At 39.8% G+C, this 15,914-nt stretch overlaps 1 protein-coding gene across 12 annotated transcripts in view; it reads left to right on the forward strand.

The window, feature by feature from the left end:
• huwe1 (HECT, UBA and WWE domain containing E3 ubiquitin protein ligase 1) overlaps positions 1 to 15,914 on the forward strand; it is a 41,330-nt gene that overhangs the window by 4,257 nt on the left and 21,159 nt on the right. For 5 of the 12 annotated variants that reach the window (XM_032574144.1, XM_032574051.1, XM_032574135.1 and 2 more), the window contains exons 3-38: positions 3,924 to 3,973; positions 4,141 to 4,210; positions 4,812 to 4,910; positions 5,403 to 5,609; positions 5,726 to 5,878; positions 5,967 to 6,029; positions 6,150 to 6,227; positions 6,327 to 6,377; positions 6,457 to 6,625; positions 6,706 to 6,806; positions 6,982 to 7,132; positions 7,643 to 7,770; positions 7,857 to 7,997; positions 8,087 to 8,192; positions 9,074 to 9,181; positions 9,268 to 9,369; positions 9,519 to 9,599; positions 9,770 to 9,876; positions 10,124 to 10,301; positions 10,398 to 10,489; positions 10,575 to 10,795; positions 10,913 to 10,970; positions 11,228 to 11,404; positions 11,495 to 11,740; positions 11,827 to 11,960; positions 12,048 to 12,157; positions 12,244 to 12,426; positions 12,513 to 12,729; positions 12,813 to 12,935; positions 13,133 to 13,370; positions 13,940 to 14,287; positions 14,633 to 14,755; positions 14,832 to 14,927; positions 15,015 to 15,284; positions 15,523 to 15,690; positions 15,783 to 15,910. In XM_032574144.1, the coding sequence (XP_032430035.1) occupies positions 4,166 to 4,210; positions 4,812 to 4,910; positions 5,403 to 5,609; positions 5,726 to 5,878; positions 5,967 to 6,029; positions 6,150 to 6,227; positions 6,327 to 6,377; positions 6,457 to 6,625; positions 6,706 to 6,806; positions 6,982 to 7,132; positions 7,643 to 7,770; positions 7,857 to 7,997; positions 8,087 to 8,192; positions 9,074 to 9,181; positions 9,268 to 9,369; positions 9,519 to 9,599; positions 9,770 to 9,876; positions 10,124 to 10,301; positions 10,398 to 10,489; positions 10,575 to 10,795; positions 10,913 to 10,970; positions 11,228 to 11,404; positions 11,495 to 11,740; positions 11,827 to 11,960; positions 12,048 to 12,157; positions 12,244 to 12,426; positions 12,513 to 12,729; positions 12,813 to 12,935; positions 13,133 to 13,370; positions 13,940 to 14,287; positions 14,633 to 14,755; positions 14,832 to 14,927; positions 15,015 to 15,284; positions 15,523 to 15,690; positions 15,783 to 15,910 (5,000 nt within the window). In that variant the 5' untranslated portion in view covers positions 3,924 to 3,973; positions 4,141 to 4,165. Of the gene's footprint in view, positions 1 to 2,549; positions 2,849 to 3,923; positions 3,974 to 4,140; positions 4,211 to 4,811; positions 4,911 to 5,402; positions 5,610 to 5,725; positions 5,879 to 5,966; positions 6,030 to 6,149; positions 6,228 to 6,326; positions 6,378 to 6,456; positions 6,626 to 6,705; positions 6,807 to 6,981; positions 7,133 to 7,642; positions 7,771 to 7,856; positions 7,998 to 8,086; positions 8,193 to 9,073; positions 9,182 to 9,267; positions 9,370 to 9,518; positions 9,600 to 9,769; positions 9,877 to 10,123; positions 10,302 to 10,397; positions 10,490 to 10,574; positions 10,796 to 10,912; positions 10,971 to 11,227; positions 11,405 to 11,494; positions 11,741 to 11,826; positions 11,961 to 12,047; positions 12,158 to 12,243; positions 12,427 to 12,512; positions 12,730 to 12,812; positions 12,936 to 13,132; positions 13,371 to 13,939; positions 14,288 to 14,632; positions 14,756 to 14,831; positions 14,928 to 15,014; positions 15,285 to 15,522; positions 15,691 to 15,782; positions 15,911 to 15,914 lie in introns of those variants that run through there. The other 7 variants (XM_032574099.1, XM_032574125.1, XM_032574061.1 and 4 more) reach the window with 6 other exon arrangements.

Genomic DNA, 15,914 nt, shown 5'->3' on the forward strand with positions numbered 1-15,914 from the left:
ATTTATGAAAAATAACCATATAGTTTTACTTTATGTTTTCACGAACTACATGTAAAAGATCAATTGTTTTGACACTTAAGCACATTGTCAATTAGCCTGCTTAAAGTTCAGATTAATAATTTAAAACTTGATTTCAGAATTTAACTTGATTTCTTTTTAAAAAGAACAGACAAGAGCAGAACGTCATTGTTTCACAGCGGTGTGCAATGTCATTACAGTGAACCCTCGTTTTTCGCGGGGGTTACGTTCCAAAAAGAACCTGTGATGGGCGAAATCCGTGAAGTAGTAACCTTTATTTTTTTTTTTACAATTATTGTACAATGAAATACTCCATAATACATTAAAACCAAAGAACAAAACATTTTACAGGCCCAAGCATTTGTTTAGCAAATAAAAGTACTGTATAAACATTTATTTATTTTTTTTACAAATAACTACTGTACTGTAAAATAATAATTTGAATCATCAATACGAACTGAAGGCTTCAAATTGCGGAGATCAGCACCGCCCCACCGCGACCCGAGTCATTGGATTAGAACGGGAGAAAATGAAAAAATGATTATGAAAAAAAACAACAAAGTACAGTAGGACAAATAGTGAGTCACATGTATTTCACTGCTCTTCTGACTGAGCCGCTGCATCCTGACTCCGCTCTGTCGCATTTTTTTCTTCTAAAGCCCGCGGTGCAGGTGTGTTCTTTCGAGAGTAGAACATAGTTATCAGTAGTTGTTGTCGCTCTTTTTTCTTCCGGGCAAAAAGATTCTTGAAATTGGCAAGCTGTTTTACGTACATGTACATATTAAACCGCAACGTTATTGACACACAAGTAGAGAAAAAAGCGGAGAGACTGTTTAGTCAATCAGAATGCAGAACACAATGCACGATGCAAATCCGTGACGCAGCGAGACCGTGAAAGGTGAACCGCGATATAGCGAGGGTTCAGTGTATATGTATTCTAGAGCAGGGGTTTTCAAAGTCTGAGAAAGCTAGCCCCCTTCCTCTGAAAGCAAATTGTTATTGCTATTATTTCTGTAGACTGTTAGCTGTTGCTATATTTGATGTTCCAGTCATACGTGTTTCACTGATGCTGTGGGGTTTACCTGCTTTAGCGATGTGTAACACCACATGAAATGATGATTCGGTTTCCTTGACATTTACAGCGCTAAAATTACAAACCACTTTCTGCTATGACGGTTCATTTAGCCTACTCTCAAATTCCCTGGGCTTGGCAGGCAATACTCTGGCAGTGGAGCATCTTCCAAACTTAAAATAATCATGGTCATGGTCTCTTATTTTTTTAGTTTGCTTCGCCCAGACAGTCTCTCCTTAAGTCTAAGTTCTTATTTTGCTTTTTGAGATTCGCGTTGAGCATGCGCTATGGCTTTATACTTTACGTTGGTGCAGTATTCAAAATAAGGCGTAATAAAGGATTTATATAAATGTCAGTACAGGTGGACTTGCTCTACAATAGCACTTTGCAATTCGTCCAGTTTGAATGTGACTCCAACTCAAAGGGTCATGGATGGTGCAATTGGCAAGTTGCTCACCATAGAGTTAAGTACTAAAAATCTATCCATTTAGTTACTGGGATAGGCTTGGTGAAGGTGATTAAATGTTTGCAGTTGCTTTTTCTAGTTTTATATTTTCTTCCACATGGAAGAAAATACACCCCGTAGGGGAGGCATGCCCCACACTTCAAAAATCCCTCTTTTAGAGTAAAGAATATGATCTTTTGGCTGAATAAAGAAAATATTAGAAGTTAATTAACTGACATTTATGATAACGACTAAAAATGTTGAACATTTTTCAAAGATTGTTGAAGTGGAATTAAGCTGTTTAGGTGATTTTTTTTGGGGGGGGGGGGGGGTCACAGCTCTTCACAAGTTACTCATGAATTGTTACTATTAGGATGTGCTCTTTTTAAATCAAAATCTTCTTTTGACATATAATTCACATATCTAACATCTAATTTATGTATATTTATTTGGCTTGCTCTTAAAAAATAAAAAAAACACTTGTTTCCTACTCGAGTTTGGCATTATATTTGTCACTGATAAAGTAATTGTGGATTAATTATTGACAACAGTCTAATGGGGTTTTCATCAGTACTGACTCACTTCAATCACAAATGCCTAAAATTATAAATGAACTATTTGTGGGTGGAAACATGAGGAAGTCCTCCAGTTTCATTGACCTCCTGTTAATTTATAGAATATGTTTTGTGTATACATGGTGTCTAGTTGTGGTGGTTCTGATTGCGTTGTTGCTCAGCTGTTTTCATCAGCAGTGTATTAAGAGATGCGTCTTTTGAGAGCATAGAGACATGATGTTCTGGGTTGTGTAGCTCATTGGGACAAATGAAAATGTCACTTTTTACATTTTCTTTATTCCTCCTGTTTGGTCGTTTGTTGGGTGTACTCTGCATGATGTGTTACTGTGATGCATTCTGAAGATCGTCGCTGGTCCATATTAATATGCACTGAAAAAAAACACAGCGGCGGCTACACACTCCCAGCAGTGGTACCGTTATTCACTTTTTGCACACTACCCGGTCATGACAGTGCCAATAGCTAAAGGCTTTGAACTATGGAAACAGGCGCGTATAGAGTAACATACTGGACTTTTTATTAGCCTTGGTTGTCGGCCGTCAGTTTGCTCGATCGTAAATTAGAATCAAAGCCGCAGTGTCACGTTAGACCAGTCCGACAATGATTCAGCGACTTATTTTGCGTTTCGGCTCGGTGTCCAACCAACGGTGGCTAGCCTGCTAGCTAGCGCGTGCCGCGACTGTGTTTCTGTGAAAATTTGGATAAACTGATTCCTAACGGAGAGACTTCAAGCTTTTCAGGTATTTTATATACAACCACGACACTGTCGCTGTTCCCAAAGGGGTGTTTGTTGGTTATTTCCCTGCTGAAGAGGGGGCAGCATAAAAGTGTGTACTGTAGGGTCTTTTGCGGCCTGCTGATCCCCGACCTGTATTTGTGAATAGTCCGGGTTAGGAGCGGTTGGTGAATCTGTGAGCTCCTGTTTGACAGCTCTGGCACAATTTGTAAAAACTGGTCGATTTCTGTTTGGATACATTTCGCGAGTTGGCTATTTATTACAAATGGATTTTGTTTTGTGGTTTGTTTGACTTTTACGAGTAATAAGTTAGCATTTACACGGGAGAACGTTTAATAGTTTACCGGTAGCTTGCTGTTAGCTTGTTAGTGGTTAACATATCCGTAGAAACGTTATCGATCGAGGTAGTCGCTAAATTGTTCTCTCAGATATGTGCAGTTCTTTTTTGGTTGTCGCTGGGTAACCAACTAACCAAATCTGTTGAGATTAATTTTTTAAAATTATACAAATCAAAAGTGACAAGTTAACATTGAGCGAAGAACGGGATGCTATGGCGAGGTTAGCTTGTTTAGCGAGGAGGCTATAACTTTGATCAGTGTAATGTCGGAGAGTTAATGATGGTCAAGCTTGCGGTGAAGTTGGTGTTACGTTTAAGTGATATCTCACTTGAGTCTTTTTAAACAGAGTTTGGGTTTGATAGATGGGGTTATTTTAATTTAATTAACTTTGTGTCGCATGATGCTTTCAAGCTAACTGCTAATGTCCTGCCCTGGTCTGCTTTGTGATGATTAGACGTTTCAATAAACAGAGGAAATGTTCTGCTATAACCACATATTGATCAGATCTCATGAAGAGTCTTTTAATAGTCATTGCATGGTTAAAATGCCTTCCTGTGATGTTTCAGTCTGTGCTTTATACAACTCTTTAAGTATTGAGGTAGCAGTCTGTTGGTAGGCTATATTGTGTACCTTGCTGGTAAATTGGTGCTTTTAAATAATATAAGCCATGTCTGCAGAATTGAATTTACCATCTGCATCTGTGTTGTTTTCTGATGTGAGGGACTGTGTTGCTGATTGCAGGTAACCTGACTGGAAGATGCTCTGAATTGGGTATTGCCAAATAATTTTCTGTAAGTATGTTAACTCTTTACTCCAGCAGTTTAGTTGAACTCTTATCTATGCATCCTTTTTTACTTTTGTTTTAGATGTGTGAATTTTAATATTTGTTTTATTTATACATTTTCTAAACATATTTTGTGTCGTGTGTATTGTGATGTACTTTCATAATTTCTTAAAGGAGCAGCAGACAGAAATTCTCTACAATGAAGGTTGACAGAAGCAAATTAAAGAAAACGCCTACGGAAGCTGTGAGTGTGCTTAAAATTAACAATGAGGGGTTTTTAAAGTGCAGCATTATGAATTTGTACCTTAAACATGGTTCAAACTTTTAAGTGCCCAGTTGATTTCAAGTTAATCTTTTCAGTCTAATTTTGGTTTCTACCTTTATATATTTGAAACTGTGAACATTTACTGTAAATTGAATTTTTCTTTTTAGTTCTTCCATTGCAATATCATGAGATCTCATAAAAAGATCATTAATGATTAATACAGAGGCTTTCTTGACTATTTAAAAATTTGACTTGGTATAAAACTTAGTTATGTAATTAATAATAGCTTAAGTTATGATTTCTTTACAGCAATAATTTTTAATGTTTGAAATTAAATTAGCCATTGAGCCAAATATATTAGGTATTTTTTTAAGATTCAGTTCTGTTTATCAGAGCTATTTCTGTGATAAAGCAAGAATATAATACATCTCGTTTATTGCAGATTTAGCCCAGTCTATCTGCTTTTAAAGAAGTGTAAACAGAGTTTTATGTGCACAATTGTAAAATGGCAAAGTATTCACAGGTCTTTTTTTCTATTCTAAGTTGACTTTGCTGTTTCTGCCGATTTTTGATTTAACAGCCAGCTGACTGCAGGATTCTTATAGAGAAGCTAAAGGCATGTCATGATGAGCAGCTATTGGTTGAACTGCAACAAATCAAGACCTGGAACATTGGCAAGGTACTTTCCAACAAAACTGTTAAAATAGATGTATCTTTCCTTAATGTTTTCTGTTACCTATGCCCTTTTGACAATGAAGTTGTGGTTATCATGCTCATGCAATGTAGTTTTAACTTAAATCAGATTTCAGCTGTATCCAACACATTTTTTTGATTCTTATACAGTATTTCTATTCTTGGTTAAGTAAAAGTAAATTTACTTACTTTTACTTAAAAGTAAGTAAAAGTAAGTAAATTTTATTTTACTAATTTTGATTGATTTGATTTTACTAATCTAAATGTATCATCACCACCATACACTGATGAATCCAGTTTGTCCAGTGCAAATATTGTAAGTTTTTGATTGTTTTTGGTATGTTGGATCTATTTTCTTGGCATACAGTGAGCCAATTGATATCGATCACTTCCTCAGATACTTGGCAAATTTCCATATGGCAATTAGGAAAATGTTAGGGTTGTGAGTACTTCACTTTTTTTCTGTTTTGGTCGACAGTGTGAGCTCTACCATTGGGTGGATCTGCTGGATCGCTTTGATGGCATTCTGTGCGATGCAGGCCAGACAGTGGAGAATATGTCATGGTTGCTCGTGTGTGACCGTCCAGACAATGGACAGCTCAAAGCCTTGCTTTTGGCAGTGCTCAACTTCACAGCTCTGCTCATCGAGTACAGCTTCTCTAGACATCTTTACAGTTCCATAGAGGTGGGCTCATACACTTTGGACCATTATGTTTTTTTTCTTCTTTCCATCTCAGAAGAAAAAGTGACACCATGTGCTAACTACCTCCCTCTGTAATCTCTGCTCTCACTCCTTTGCAGCACTTAACCACCTTGTTAGCATCATGCGACATGCAAGTGGTCCTGTCTGTGCTGAACCTATTGTATGTGTTCAGCAAACGCTCCAACTATATCACAAGACTTGGATCTGATAAAAGAACACCTCTCCTGGCTCGCCTACAACACCTGGCTGAGGTTTACACAATGATGCTCCATTTCTCATCACCATCAGTGTAGCTGTCATTTTTGGGGTATCGAAACTTACATTATTTGTTTCCTACAGAGCTGGGGAGGAAAGGAGAATGGCTTTGGCCTGGCTGAATGCTGCAGGGATCTCACTATGACGGTATAAATGCTCATACAGTGATGCCCAGTTACTAACTATTTAGATAATGACTGTTAGTATGATTACTAGCAGCATATATGTATAGTAATAATGTACTTCTATTTGTATGTTTATGAACAGAAGTATCCTCCAAGTGCCACCACACTGCACTTTGAGTTTTACGCTGAACCGGGCCCAGAGGTCAAAGTGGATAGAAAGGTAAAGGTCAAGCAGTCATATTTAATTAAACTAGCGGATATTCAACTAATATATTACCTTAGGTTTTATGTAATTGTTCTAAATTTTTATTTTTTTCAGCAGACAAGTAGTAACACACTACACTATATTCACATCGAGCAGCTTGACAAGGTACTGTTATAATGGAATTGATACGGCTTATAAAGATAATGAGACTTCGCTTTTACACTTGGCATGTTATGTTTGATAGATTTCAGAAAGTCCATCTGAAATCATGGAGTCGCTGACCGTGATGTACAACATCCCTAAAGACAAGCAGACACTTCTGTTCACTCACATTCGTCTGGCCCATGGTTTCTCAAATCACAAAAAGAGGTTGCAGGCCGTGCAGGCTCGACTACATGCCATTTCTATACTGGGTGAGTAGAAGCATCATTTCTGGGAAAAAGGCATATTTTTCTACAGTTACTCCATTCTTAATTTCTCTATTTGCTTTCAGTGTATTCAAATGCACTTCAAGAGTCAGCCAACAGTATTTTATATAACGGCTTGATAGAGGAGCTGGTGGACGTCTTGCAGATTACAGATAAACAGCTTGTGGTAAGAAAATAGTTGCTATTTCTGCTCAATGACTTCCAACATTCTTTTGCACAGACATTGTATTTATAAAACTGGAAGAGATACCAAGATTGCTTTCAGATAATTGGATGTTCCTTGGTGTAGTTTTTTTCCACTTATATTCATGTCTTTTATGCATTATTGGATTTTGTTTCAGGATATCAAAGCAGCATCTCTGCGCACTTTAACATCAATAGTCCATCTGGAGAGGACACCCAAGCTTTCAAACATCATCGACTGCACGGGCACAGCGTCCTATCATGGCTTCTTGCCTGTGTTGGTGCGCAACTGTATACAAGCAATGATTGGTGAGAATTTCTTAAATCTGGAATTTTAAAATGTTTTCTTATTTACTCAAGTGATACTTTTACATTCTGCTTTTATGTTTTGCAATTTTAATAAAGCTACTTTTGTGGTTACTGTGTTTATATCTGAGTGAAACGTCTCCCAATTTGGAGTGTGTGATTTTCATCATCAGAGGAGGGGCAGCAGCAGCAAACTTACTAAATCCACAATATTCCATGTTTGAATTTGGTTATAATTACATTACTCAATTATAATTCTTTATTTTATTTGTTTTCTGCATTGCCTTTACATTTTCACAGCTCTTTTCTACTATAGAAATCATTTACTTAATTGTTTGTTTAAAAATGTGTTTTATTTTTTTCATTAATTTCATCAATTTGTTGAAAAGTTGAACTGAAAAAGAAATGAATTGTGCTCTGTGATTTTGTCTCTAGTCTATATACTAAGCTAAATTAAATGAAATGACTCAGGTGGACATTTGACTCTGAATTGTTGAAATTTTGTTTTCCAAGATCCTTCCATGGAACCATACCCGCACCAGTTTGCCACAGCGCTCTTCTCATTCCTCTACCACCTGGCTAGCTATGATGCTGGAGGCGAAGCCCTCGTTTCCTGTGGCATGATGGAAGCCCTTCTGAAGGTACATTCAGATCATAATAATGAATATTCATAAATTAAAGTTTTCACTTAGGGCAAATTGATTGCTAATTTTCACTTATGTCTTAGGTGATCAAGTTCTTGGGCGATGAGCAGGACCAAATCACCTTTGTGACACGAGCAGTACGGGTTGTGGACCTCATCACCAATCTTGACATGGCTGCCTTTCAGTCCCACAGCGGCCTTTCCATCTTCATTTGCAGACTAGAGGCGAGTTATACAAATTGAGTTTTTCTTTAGTTCTGATCCAGCTGCACTTCCTTGCTGTCATTACTCACCAAGTTACTGTCTCTGTGTAGCATGAGGTGGACTTGTCGCGGAAAGAGTGCCCTTTTGTCATCAAGCCAAAGATCCAGAGGCCTAGTGCAACTGTGGAGTCTGAGGACATGGACACAGACATGGAGCGTAAGTTGGAACTCATGGACTTATCAAACTTTATATTCACTTTTATACTAAAACCTGAACTCAGAATTATATAAACAAACACCACAAGAGACTTTTAGGGTTAGTAAGAGAAATGTGAGACTGTTCATCTGATAGAGAGGAGAGGCTAGTTAGAATCTGGTGTGGAAAAAAAATAGGATGGAATCCACAAATGTATCCAATCTTTAGATCAATCTCAATCCTGATTTTTACTCATATCTTTAGTTTTAGTCATCCACATTTATTATCAGTAGCATCCATTGATGAGCCCAATGTGCCCTGTGTGAATAATCTTTTGTTTTTGGTATGTGGGAACTATTTTCTTAGGTTTTAATTTCCTCATTGTATCCCGTCATTCATCTGTTCAACAACTGTCTGTCCATATGTTTTTAAGTCATCATCTTAAAGCTCCTCCTAGTTTGATCTCGTTGTTTGTTACAAAATAATTATTGTTCAAGACTGCTTCCATAACAACAAATAATTGGTCTTTTCTCCTGTGCTGAACTCTCAATTCACTGAATCTGAATCCATTGGAAGATTCTTAGAAAGGGATGACTAATAGAAATTTATATCTTTCATATCTGCAGTAATCATGAGACGTAAATATATCTTATGCTTACTGGGTTTCACTTTGATAGAAAGTGAAACCTCAGTAGTTTTTGACACATGCTCTACAGCTGGATAGTTTTTAGTGTGAAGGGAAACACCCAATTATTAGTGCAATTATTGTTTTATTTTGTAAATCTGCACAGATGTTTGTAAGCATAAACATTTTTCAGTTATTTTTTTTAGTATTATGAAATAAAAAATGCTCGCTGATTTATTTATTTATTTTTTGATATGACATGATTAATTCACAATAGTGTCAGAAGTTGCCATGGAGAGTAGCCCTGGACCATCATCATCTTCTGGCTCCAGACCGGAGGTCGATCACCGAGCACAGAGCAGTTCTTCTAACACGCCTCGCACAGGTAAACGACGCCTTCATAAAAATGCAACCAAAACAAAACAAAACAGCTGTGGCTACTGGTTCACCACGATGATGATATTCCTGTAGGCATGCAGTGTATCCCGCAGAGGGCCGCTCTGTTGAAGTCAATGCTAAATTTCCTGAAGAAAGCCATCCAGGATCCTGCCTTCTCTGATGGCATTCGTCATGGTAGGTTATTGACAAGATGTCTCTCATTAATTATAATAGTAGGTTGCTTTATTTGTTTGTTTTTTGTTTTTTAAAAAAAGATTTTCCTAAAAGTCTGCACATTTCAACCATCTTGTCTGCTGTTAATTGCATTTTTTCTGTGGGTTTAGTAATGGACGGGTCCCTGCCTACCTCACTTAAACACATCATCAGTAATGCGGAATACTACGGCCCCTCATTGTTCCTCCTGGGTATGTACACAGTAGCCCTTCAATTGTGTAAGCTTACTTGGATTTAGGTGCATTTTATATTTAGATGTTTTAGCAAGGTAACGTTAAATTGTCACTCATTTCAATACGTTTCGGTTTTTGTTGCTGTCCTGGATTATAATTTTTTTTCCGCTTCCACCTTGTGCCCTTAGCGACAGAGGTGGTGACGGTTTTTGTGTTCCAGGAGCCATCCCTGCTCTCCTCCCTGCAGGATAATGGTCTCACTGATGTCATGCTGCATGCCCTTCTTATCAAAGATGTGAGTTTCCAACACTTGGGTTCCAGGACCTTTTCCCTGATGGATTCTGATATATTTTTATCCAGCTGTCAGTATTACAGTTCTGGCTGAACTGCTTTATTTGCTGTAGATATCAATAAAAACTAGATTTGTTGGAAACGGTGACTACGTTTTGTGGATTATGAACATAAAAACAAAGGGAATAATTAAAATTTGCTTCATGTGAAAATAAAACGCTAAAGGTAAATGTATCATTCTGTTAACTCAGGTTCCTGCTACCCGTGAGGTGCTGGGTTCTCTCCCTAATGTGTTCAGCGCTCTCTGCCTGAATGCCAGAGGTCTGCACTCTTTTGTTCAGTGCCAGCCTTTTGAGCGCCTCTTCAAAGTGCTTTTGTCCCCAGACTACCTGCCTGCCATGCGGCGGCGACGTAGCTCTGACCCTTTGGGTGAGTTTCCTGACTGTGCCGTTTCTCACATACTCTCCGAAAATATTTGAATACATAACATGCTACTTTTTTTTTTTTTTTTTTTTTTTTTTTTAGGTGACACTGCATCTAATTTGGGCAGTGCTGTGGATGAGCTCATGAGGCACCAGCCCACTTTAAAAACAGATGCAACTACTGCCATCATAAAGGTAGACATGCTTTTTATCTAAAATCATTCTTAAGTGTGACCAAATCAAATTCTGCAACAGTATTGAAGCTGAATTACCTCTGCAGTTGCTGGAGGAGATCTGCAACTTGGGTCGAGCCCCAGAGTACATCTGTCAGAAACCATCTATCCAAAAAGCAGATGGCACCGTGGCAGTGCCACCTGCGCGCTCCAGTCACGCTGCTGAAGAAGCTTCAAGCGAAGATGAGGAGGAAGAAGAGGCCCTCCACACGTTCAGCCAACAGCAGGGGGAGCCAGAGAGCAACAGACAGTCAGTGCCACTTGAACTGTATGACTCTGAGTTCATAACACAATAGAACAAAATGACTCTTTAAAGATGTTTGTGTCCATTTATTTTACTGAATGCCATAGGGCTGAAATTTTAATGATGTGACTCTTTTTGCAGGGTTGTAGGGACAGAGGAACGGATACCAATTCCTCTGATGGACTATATTCTTAATGTGGTGAGTATTTCTCTGACTGTTATGTAGTTTATTCTTGCTAGAAGATTTAAGCAATAGTTAAAATGTGTTAAACTGGATATATATCAATGTTTGCAAGTATTTTTTCTAATGGTTCATCTTTTCAACTGAATAAAATTGTCCAATAGACAATTTAAAAAGATATTGTCACAAATGTCAAAGGCATTTTCATTTGAAACATGTTCATTTGCCTTTGTAAGTGCATCACTTTGCTATGCATGTTTGATTTTTTTTTTTAGATGAAGTTTGTGGAATCCATACTGAGCAACAATACCACAGACGACCATTGTCAAGAGTTTGTCAGCCAGAAGGGATTGTTACCTTTGGTCTCTATTTTGGGCCTCCCCAACTTGCCCATCGATTTCCCCACCTCTGCAGCCTGCCAAGCTGTGGCTGGTGTCTGCAAGTCAATATTGGTGAGCTGGCAAACAGATTGTGATGCATTTTTTCCAGATGTGTCTTTTAGGATTGAAAAACATAAATTTTTCTCTCTTCCTTATCCCTAGACTCTCTCACATGAGCCCAAAGTCCTCCAGGAGGGCCTGTGCCAACTGGACAGTATTTTAACATCTCTGGAGCCACTGCATCGTCCAATAGAGATGCCCGGTGGGTCGGTGCTTCTCAGAGAGCTGGCCAACGCAGGCCATGTTACCGATGCCACACTGTCAGCGCGTGCGACACCCCTCCTGCACGCCCTAACTGCAGCTCACGCCTACATCCTAATGTTTGTCCACACATGCCGAGTCGGACAGGTACTTTTTGATTGGATATTGTTTGGGGTGAAAGATGGATTTCTGGAATGTTGGATTTGAGTGTGAGTGTTTCTATTGTCTCACAGAGTGAAATCAGAGCAATCTCAGTAAATCAGTGGGGCTCCCAGCTGGGGTTAAGTGTCCTGAACAAGCTGAGCCAGCTCTACTGCTCTTTGGTTTGGGAAAGTACCGTGCTGCTGTCCCTTTGCACTCCGAACAGGTTAGTGCCACATTCTTTAAGCTTTCTGTTTTACTCTTACACCTGGCTGTGTTTATATCCTCAATTATTGTGTGTCTGCCCCAACAGTCTGCCCTCGGGATGTGAATTCGGCCAGGCGGACATGCAGAAACTGGTACCCAAAGAGGAGAAGCCATCTGGCACTACAGCAACAGCAGCATCTGGATCCAGGAGAACTGGTAATGTCACCTTTAACTTAGTTTTTAACTACTGTCATTTATCTGAATGCTCCTATTAACCTAAGAGTTTTTTTATTCCATTTCAGCAGAAACCGACGCTGTGTCTGTGGATTCAGCGGCTGGTGGTCTTCTGGAAGGCATGTGTCTAGATGGGGACACCTTGGCTCCTATGGAGACTGACGAACCCTCTGCATCAGATCCTAAATCAAAGTCCAAACTTACCCCAGCCATGGCCACTCGCATCAAACAAATCAAACCTTTGCTGTCTGGTAGGTAAACTGTTAAAACACAAATAAGGTTCCTAAAGCGTTTTTTTTTAATGCTGCTATAATCGTCTAACTTCTTGTTCTTGCAGCATCATCCAGGTTAGGCAGGGCTCTGGCTGAACTCTTTGGCCTTTTGGTAAAACTGTGCGTAGGATCCCCGGTGCGTCAGCGCCGCTCTCACCACGCCACAAGCACAGGCACCACTCCTACGCCTGCTGCTCGGGCAACGGCCTCTGCCCTCACCAAACTTCTCACCAAAGGTCTGAGCTGGCAGCCCCCTCCGTACACACCCACACCACGGTTCAGGTAGGAAGAAACTACTGCCGCTGTTTCCAGCATTACTTTGCACCTTAGAGATTTAGAGATTGTAACTCTGTTTGTCTCGGCAGGCTGACCTTCTTCATCTGCTCAGTGGGCTTCACATCTCCCATGCTGTTTGATGAAAGGAAATACCCCTACCATCTCATGCTGCAAAAATTCTTTTGCTCTGGAGGACATGATGCTTTATTTGAGTAAGTTCTGCCAAATGTTGTGACATGTTTAGCTCAATATTGACTTTATTTGGATGATAATATAACATGTTGTCTGTTGTGGCATTTTTTGTATAGTTACAAAAAAAACTGATCTGAATTTCCAAAGTTGTGATTCTAAGAATACTTTTAGAGGTTTTTTCTTATTTTTTTGTAATTAAATCCCCTCCTATTTGCAGTACGTTTAACTGGGCCCTGTCAATGGGCGGGAAAGTGCCTGTGGCTGAGGGGCTGGAACATGCAGATCTCCCAGATGGGACGGGGGAGTTCCTGGATGCCTGGTTAATGCTGGTGGAGAAAATGGTTAATCCAAGTACCGTGTTGGACTCGCCTCACTCCCTGCCTGCTAAAATGCCAGGGATCACTCCCACCATGCCCCAGTTCAGTGCGCTGCGCTTCCTAATAGTCACCCAAAAGGTCAGTACATGAGTAGGACTGACATTTTGAGTTTTTCTAGTTGATATTTAGTGGCATCAATAATTTAATGCATGATTCATCCCTCAAAATAATGAGTCAAATCAGGAACTGTAAGGTTTTTTTTATCTTGCCTTGTAGAAATCCATATTCTTGAGCAGATAAAATGTTTTTCTTTTTTTACGTTTTTCACCTAATGGACAGGTGCACTGGGACAGTAATAAAAACACAGGCAGATTTCAATTCTAATTTTAGATATCGATTTCCTTTTTTTTGAAATAGGACCCTTAAATCTGAACTTGCAGTGGGAGAAGATGTGCCTCTGATAAAGGACTGTTAATTTTATTTTTCTTGTTTAAATTTTAGAACAAAAGACCTAAAATACTGGGTGCAGAACAGTTTGCTCTAATATTAACAACATGTTTTAAGGGCAGTTAAGTTTTATTTGGTTCTGAGGCCCAAACCGGAGAAAGTCTAGAGTTTGACTTGAGTTTCTTATTCCTTAGGTAGCTTGTTATTCTTTAATACCAGGAACCAAGTCTTTGTTTTTTTGTTTTTTTTTTCTCCCTCAGGCTGCATTCAGCTGCATCCGCAGTCTGTGGAACAGGAAGCCACTAAAGGTGTATGGAGGCAGGATGGCTGAATCTATGCTGGCCATCCTCTGCCACATACTGAGAGGAGAGCCTGTTATCCAGGAGCGTCTGGCCAAGGAGAGAGAGGGCACGACTCGCCCAGATGAAGAAGGAACGTCCAGTAGTTCTTTGGCGCCCAGCGGACCCCCAGGAGGATCATCGACCAGTGCCGAAACGTCAGCAGCAAGTGGAACTCCCTCTGGAGTGCCAGCTGTAGGATCAGCTGACGATTCTACCATTTCCACTCCTCGACATGAGCCTCAAGTTAATCAGGCTCAACTTACTCAGGTACTGTTTTTGCATTTTGACTGAAGCTTTGTGCCATTTCTTATTTAGTTTTTGTTGGATATGAGTCAACCAAATATTGGTGACATATTTTTGATTCAGTCAGGAGAGTTTGTAGCAGATTGATGAATTCAGACTTTCTTCCTTAAAGTTGATGTGCATAGTTTGCAGTAGTCTCGCTTCAAAAATAAGCTATAATAACTCCATTATTCTTCATATGTCCACTGCTTTTTTAAAACATTTGACACACTTCATATTTTTTTCTTCATATTGTTATGAAATTTTTATTGCTTATGACTTTATTTCTGTGCTGAAGTGGAGAATAAACACAGTCGTGTTGGGTTTTAGCTCATGGACATGGGGTTTTCAAGAGAGCATGCCATGGAGGCCCTACTCAACACTAGCACTATGGAACAGGCCACTGAGTATCTTCTGACACATCCTCCTCCCCTTCTTGGTGGAGCAGTAAGGGTAAGACATCACATGCAGACACATAGAAATGTATTTTTCCTTAATTAGATTATCTGACGTGGCTTTATTTTATCAGGACTTGACTATGTCTGAGGAGGACCAGATGATGAGGGCTATCGCCATGTCGCTTGGGCAAGAGGTCAGCATGGAGCAGCGTTCTGACTCTCCTGAGGTTTGTCTGTTTTTTTCTTCTCCCAAGAGGATCCAGAATCATTGGTGTGGTCTCAAACATTTTTTGAATGAGTGGTGCTCGTTTCAGGAAGCAGCAAGGAGGCGTGAGGAGGAGGACAGGCGAGCGAGGGAGCGTGCAGAGGAAGAGGAGGCACGCTGCTTAGAGCGCTTCATGGAAGCAGAGCCTCTGGACCCACAGGAGCTGCACTCCTTCACAGACTCCATGCTTCCTGGCTGCTTCCATCTTTTGGATGAGTTGCCTGACACAGTTTACCGACTCTGTGACCTCCTGATGACGGCCATCAAGAGGAGCGGACCAGAGTACAGAGACCTCATCCTGGGCCAAGTTGTTGACCAGGTCAGTTGGTCAGCAGCCATTAAAATTACAGAAAGCTGTGCAGTAAAGGGCACATATGTTTTTCTGAATAGAACAATCTGTTCTCTCCATCTTCAGCATAAATGCATTTAGTGAAAACCTAATCTGTCATGAACTTAAAGAATACTTTATATTATGGTTCAAACATCTTGATATATTTAGTTCTGATCTTGATAAAACAAGTATGTACGTCAGTACTGATCTGACTGTGTAAATGTAGGTGTGGGAGGCTGCAGATGTGCTAATCAAGGCCGCTGAGCCTCTGACTACCAGCGACACAAAGACCGTGTCTGAGTGGACCCGGCAGATGGCAACACTCCCCCAGGCCTCGAAGCTGGCAACACGAATCCTGCTGCTTACGTTGCTCTTTGAGGTGCCAGAATTGAAGGTTTTAGCCATCAAATGTTATCAAGGGTCACATTTTAATTTAGTTATTGATTTATTTCTGGCTAATGTATTGCTTTATCTTCTTTATTTCAGGAACTAAAACTCCTGGGTGCAAGAGTGGTGGAAAAAAGCGGCATTCTTGAGTTGCTGATTAAGCTCCTCGAGGTTGTGCAGCCCTGTCTTCAAGCAGCTAAAGAGCACAAAGACATCCAGACACCTAAGTGA

This window comes from Xiphophorus hellerii, chromosome 1 (assembly GCF_003331165.1).
Source record: "Xiphophorus hellerii strain 12219 chromosome 1, Xiphophorus_hellerii-4.1, whole genome shotgun sequence".
Lineage (NCBI taxonomy): Eukaryota > Metazoa > Chordata > Actinopteri > Cyprinodontiformes > Poeciliidae > Xiphophorus > Xiphophorus hellerii.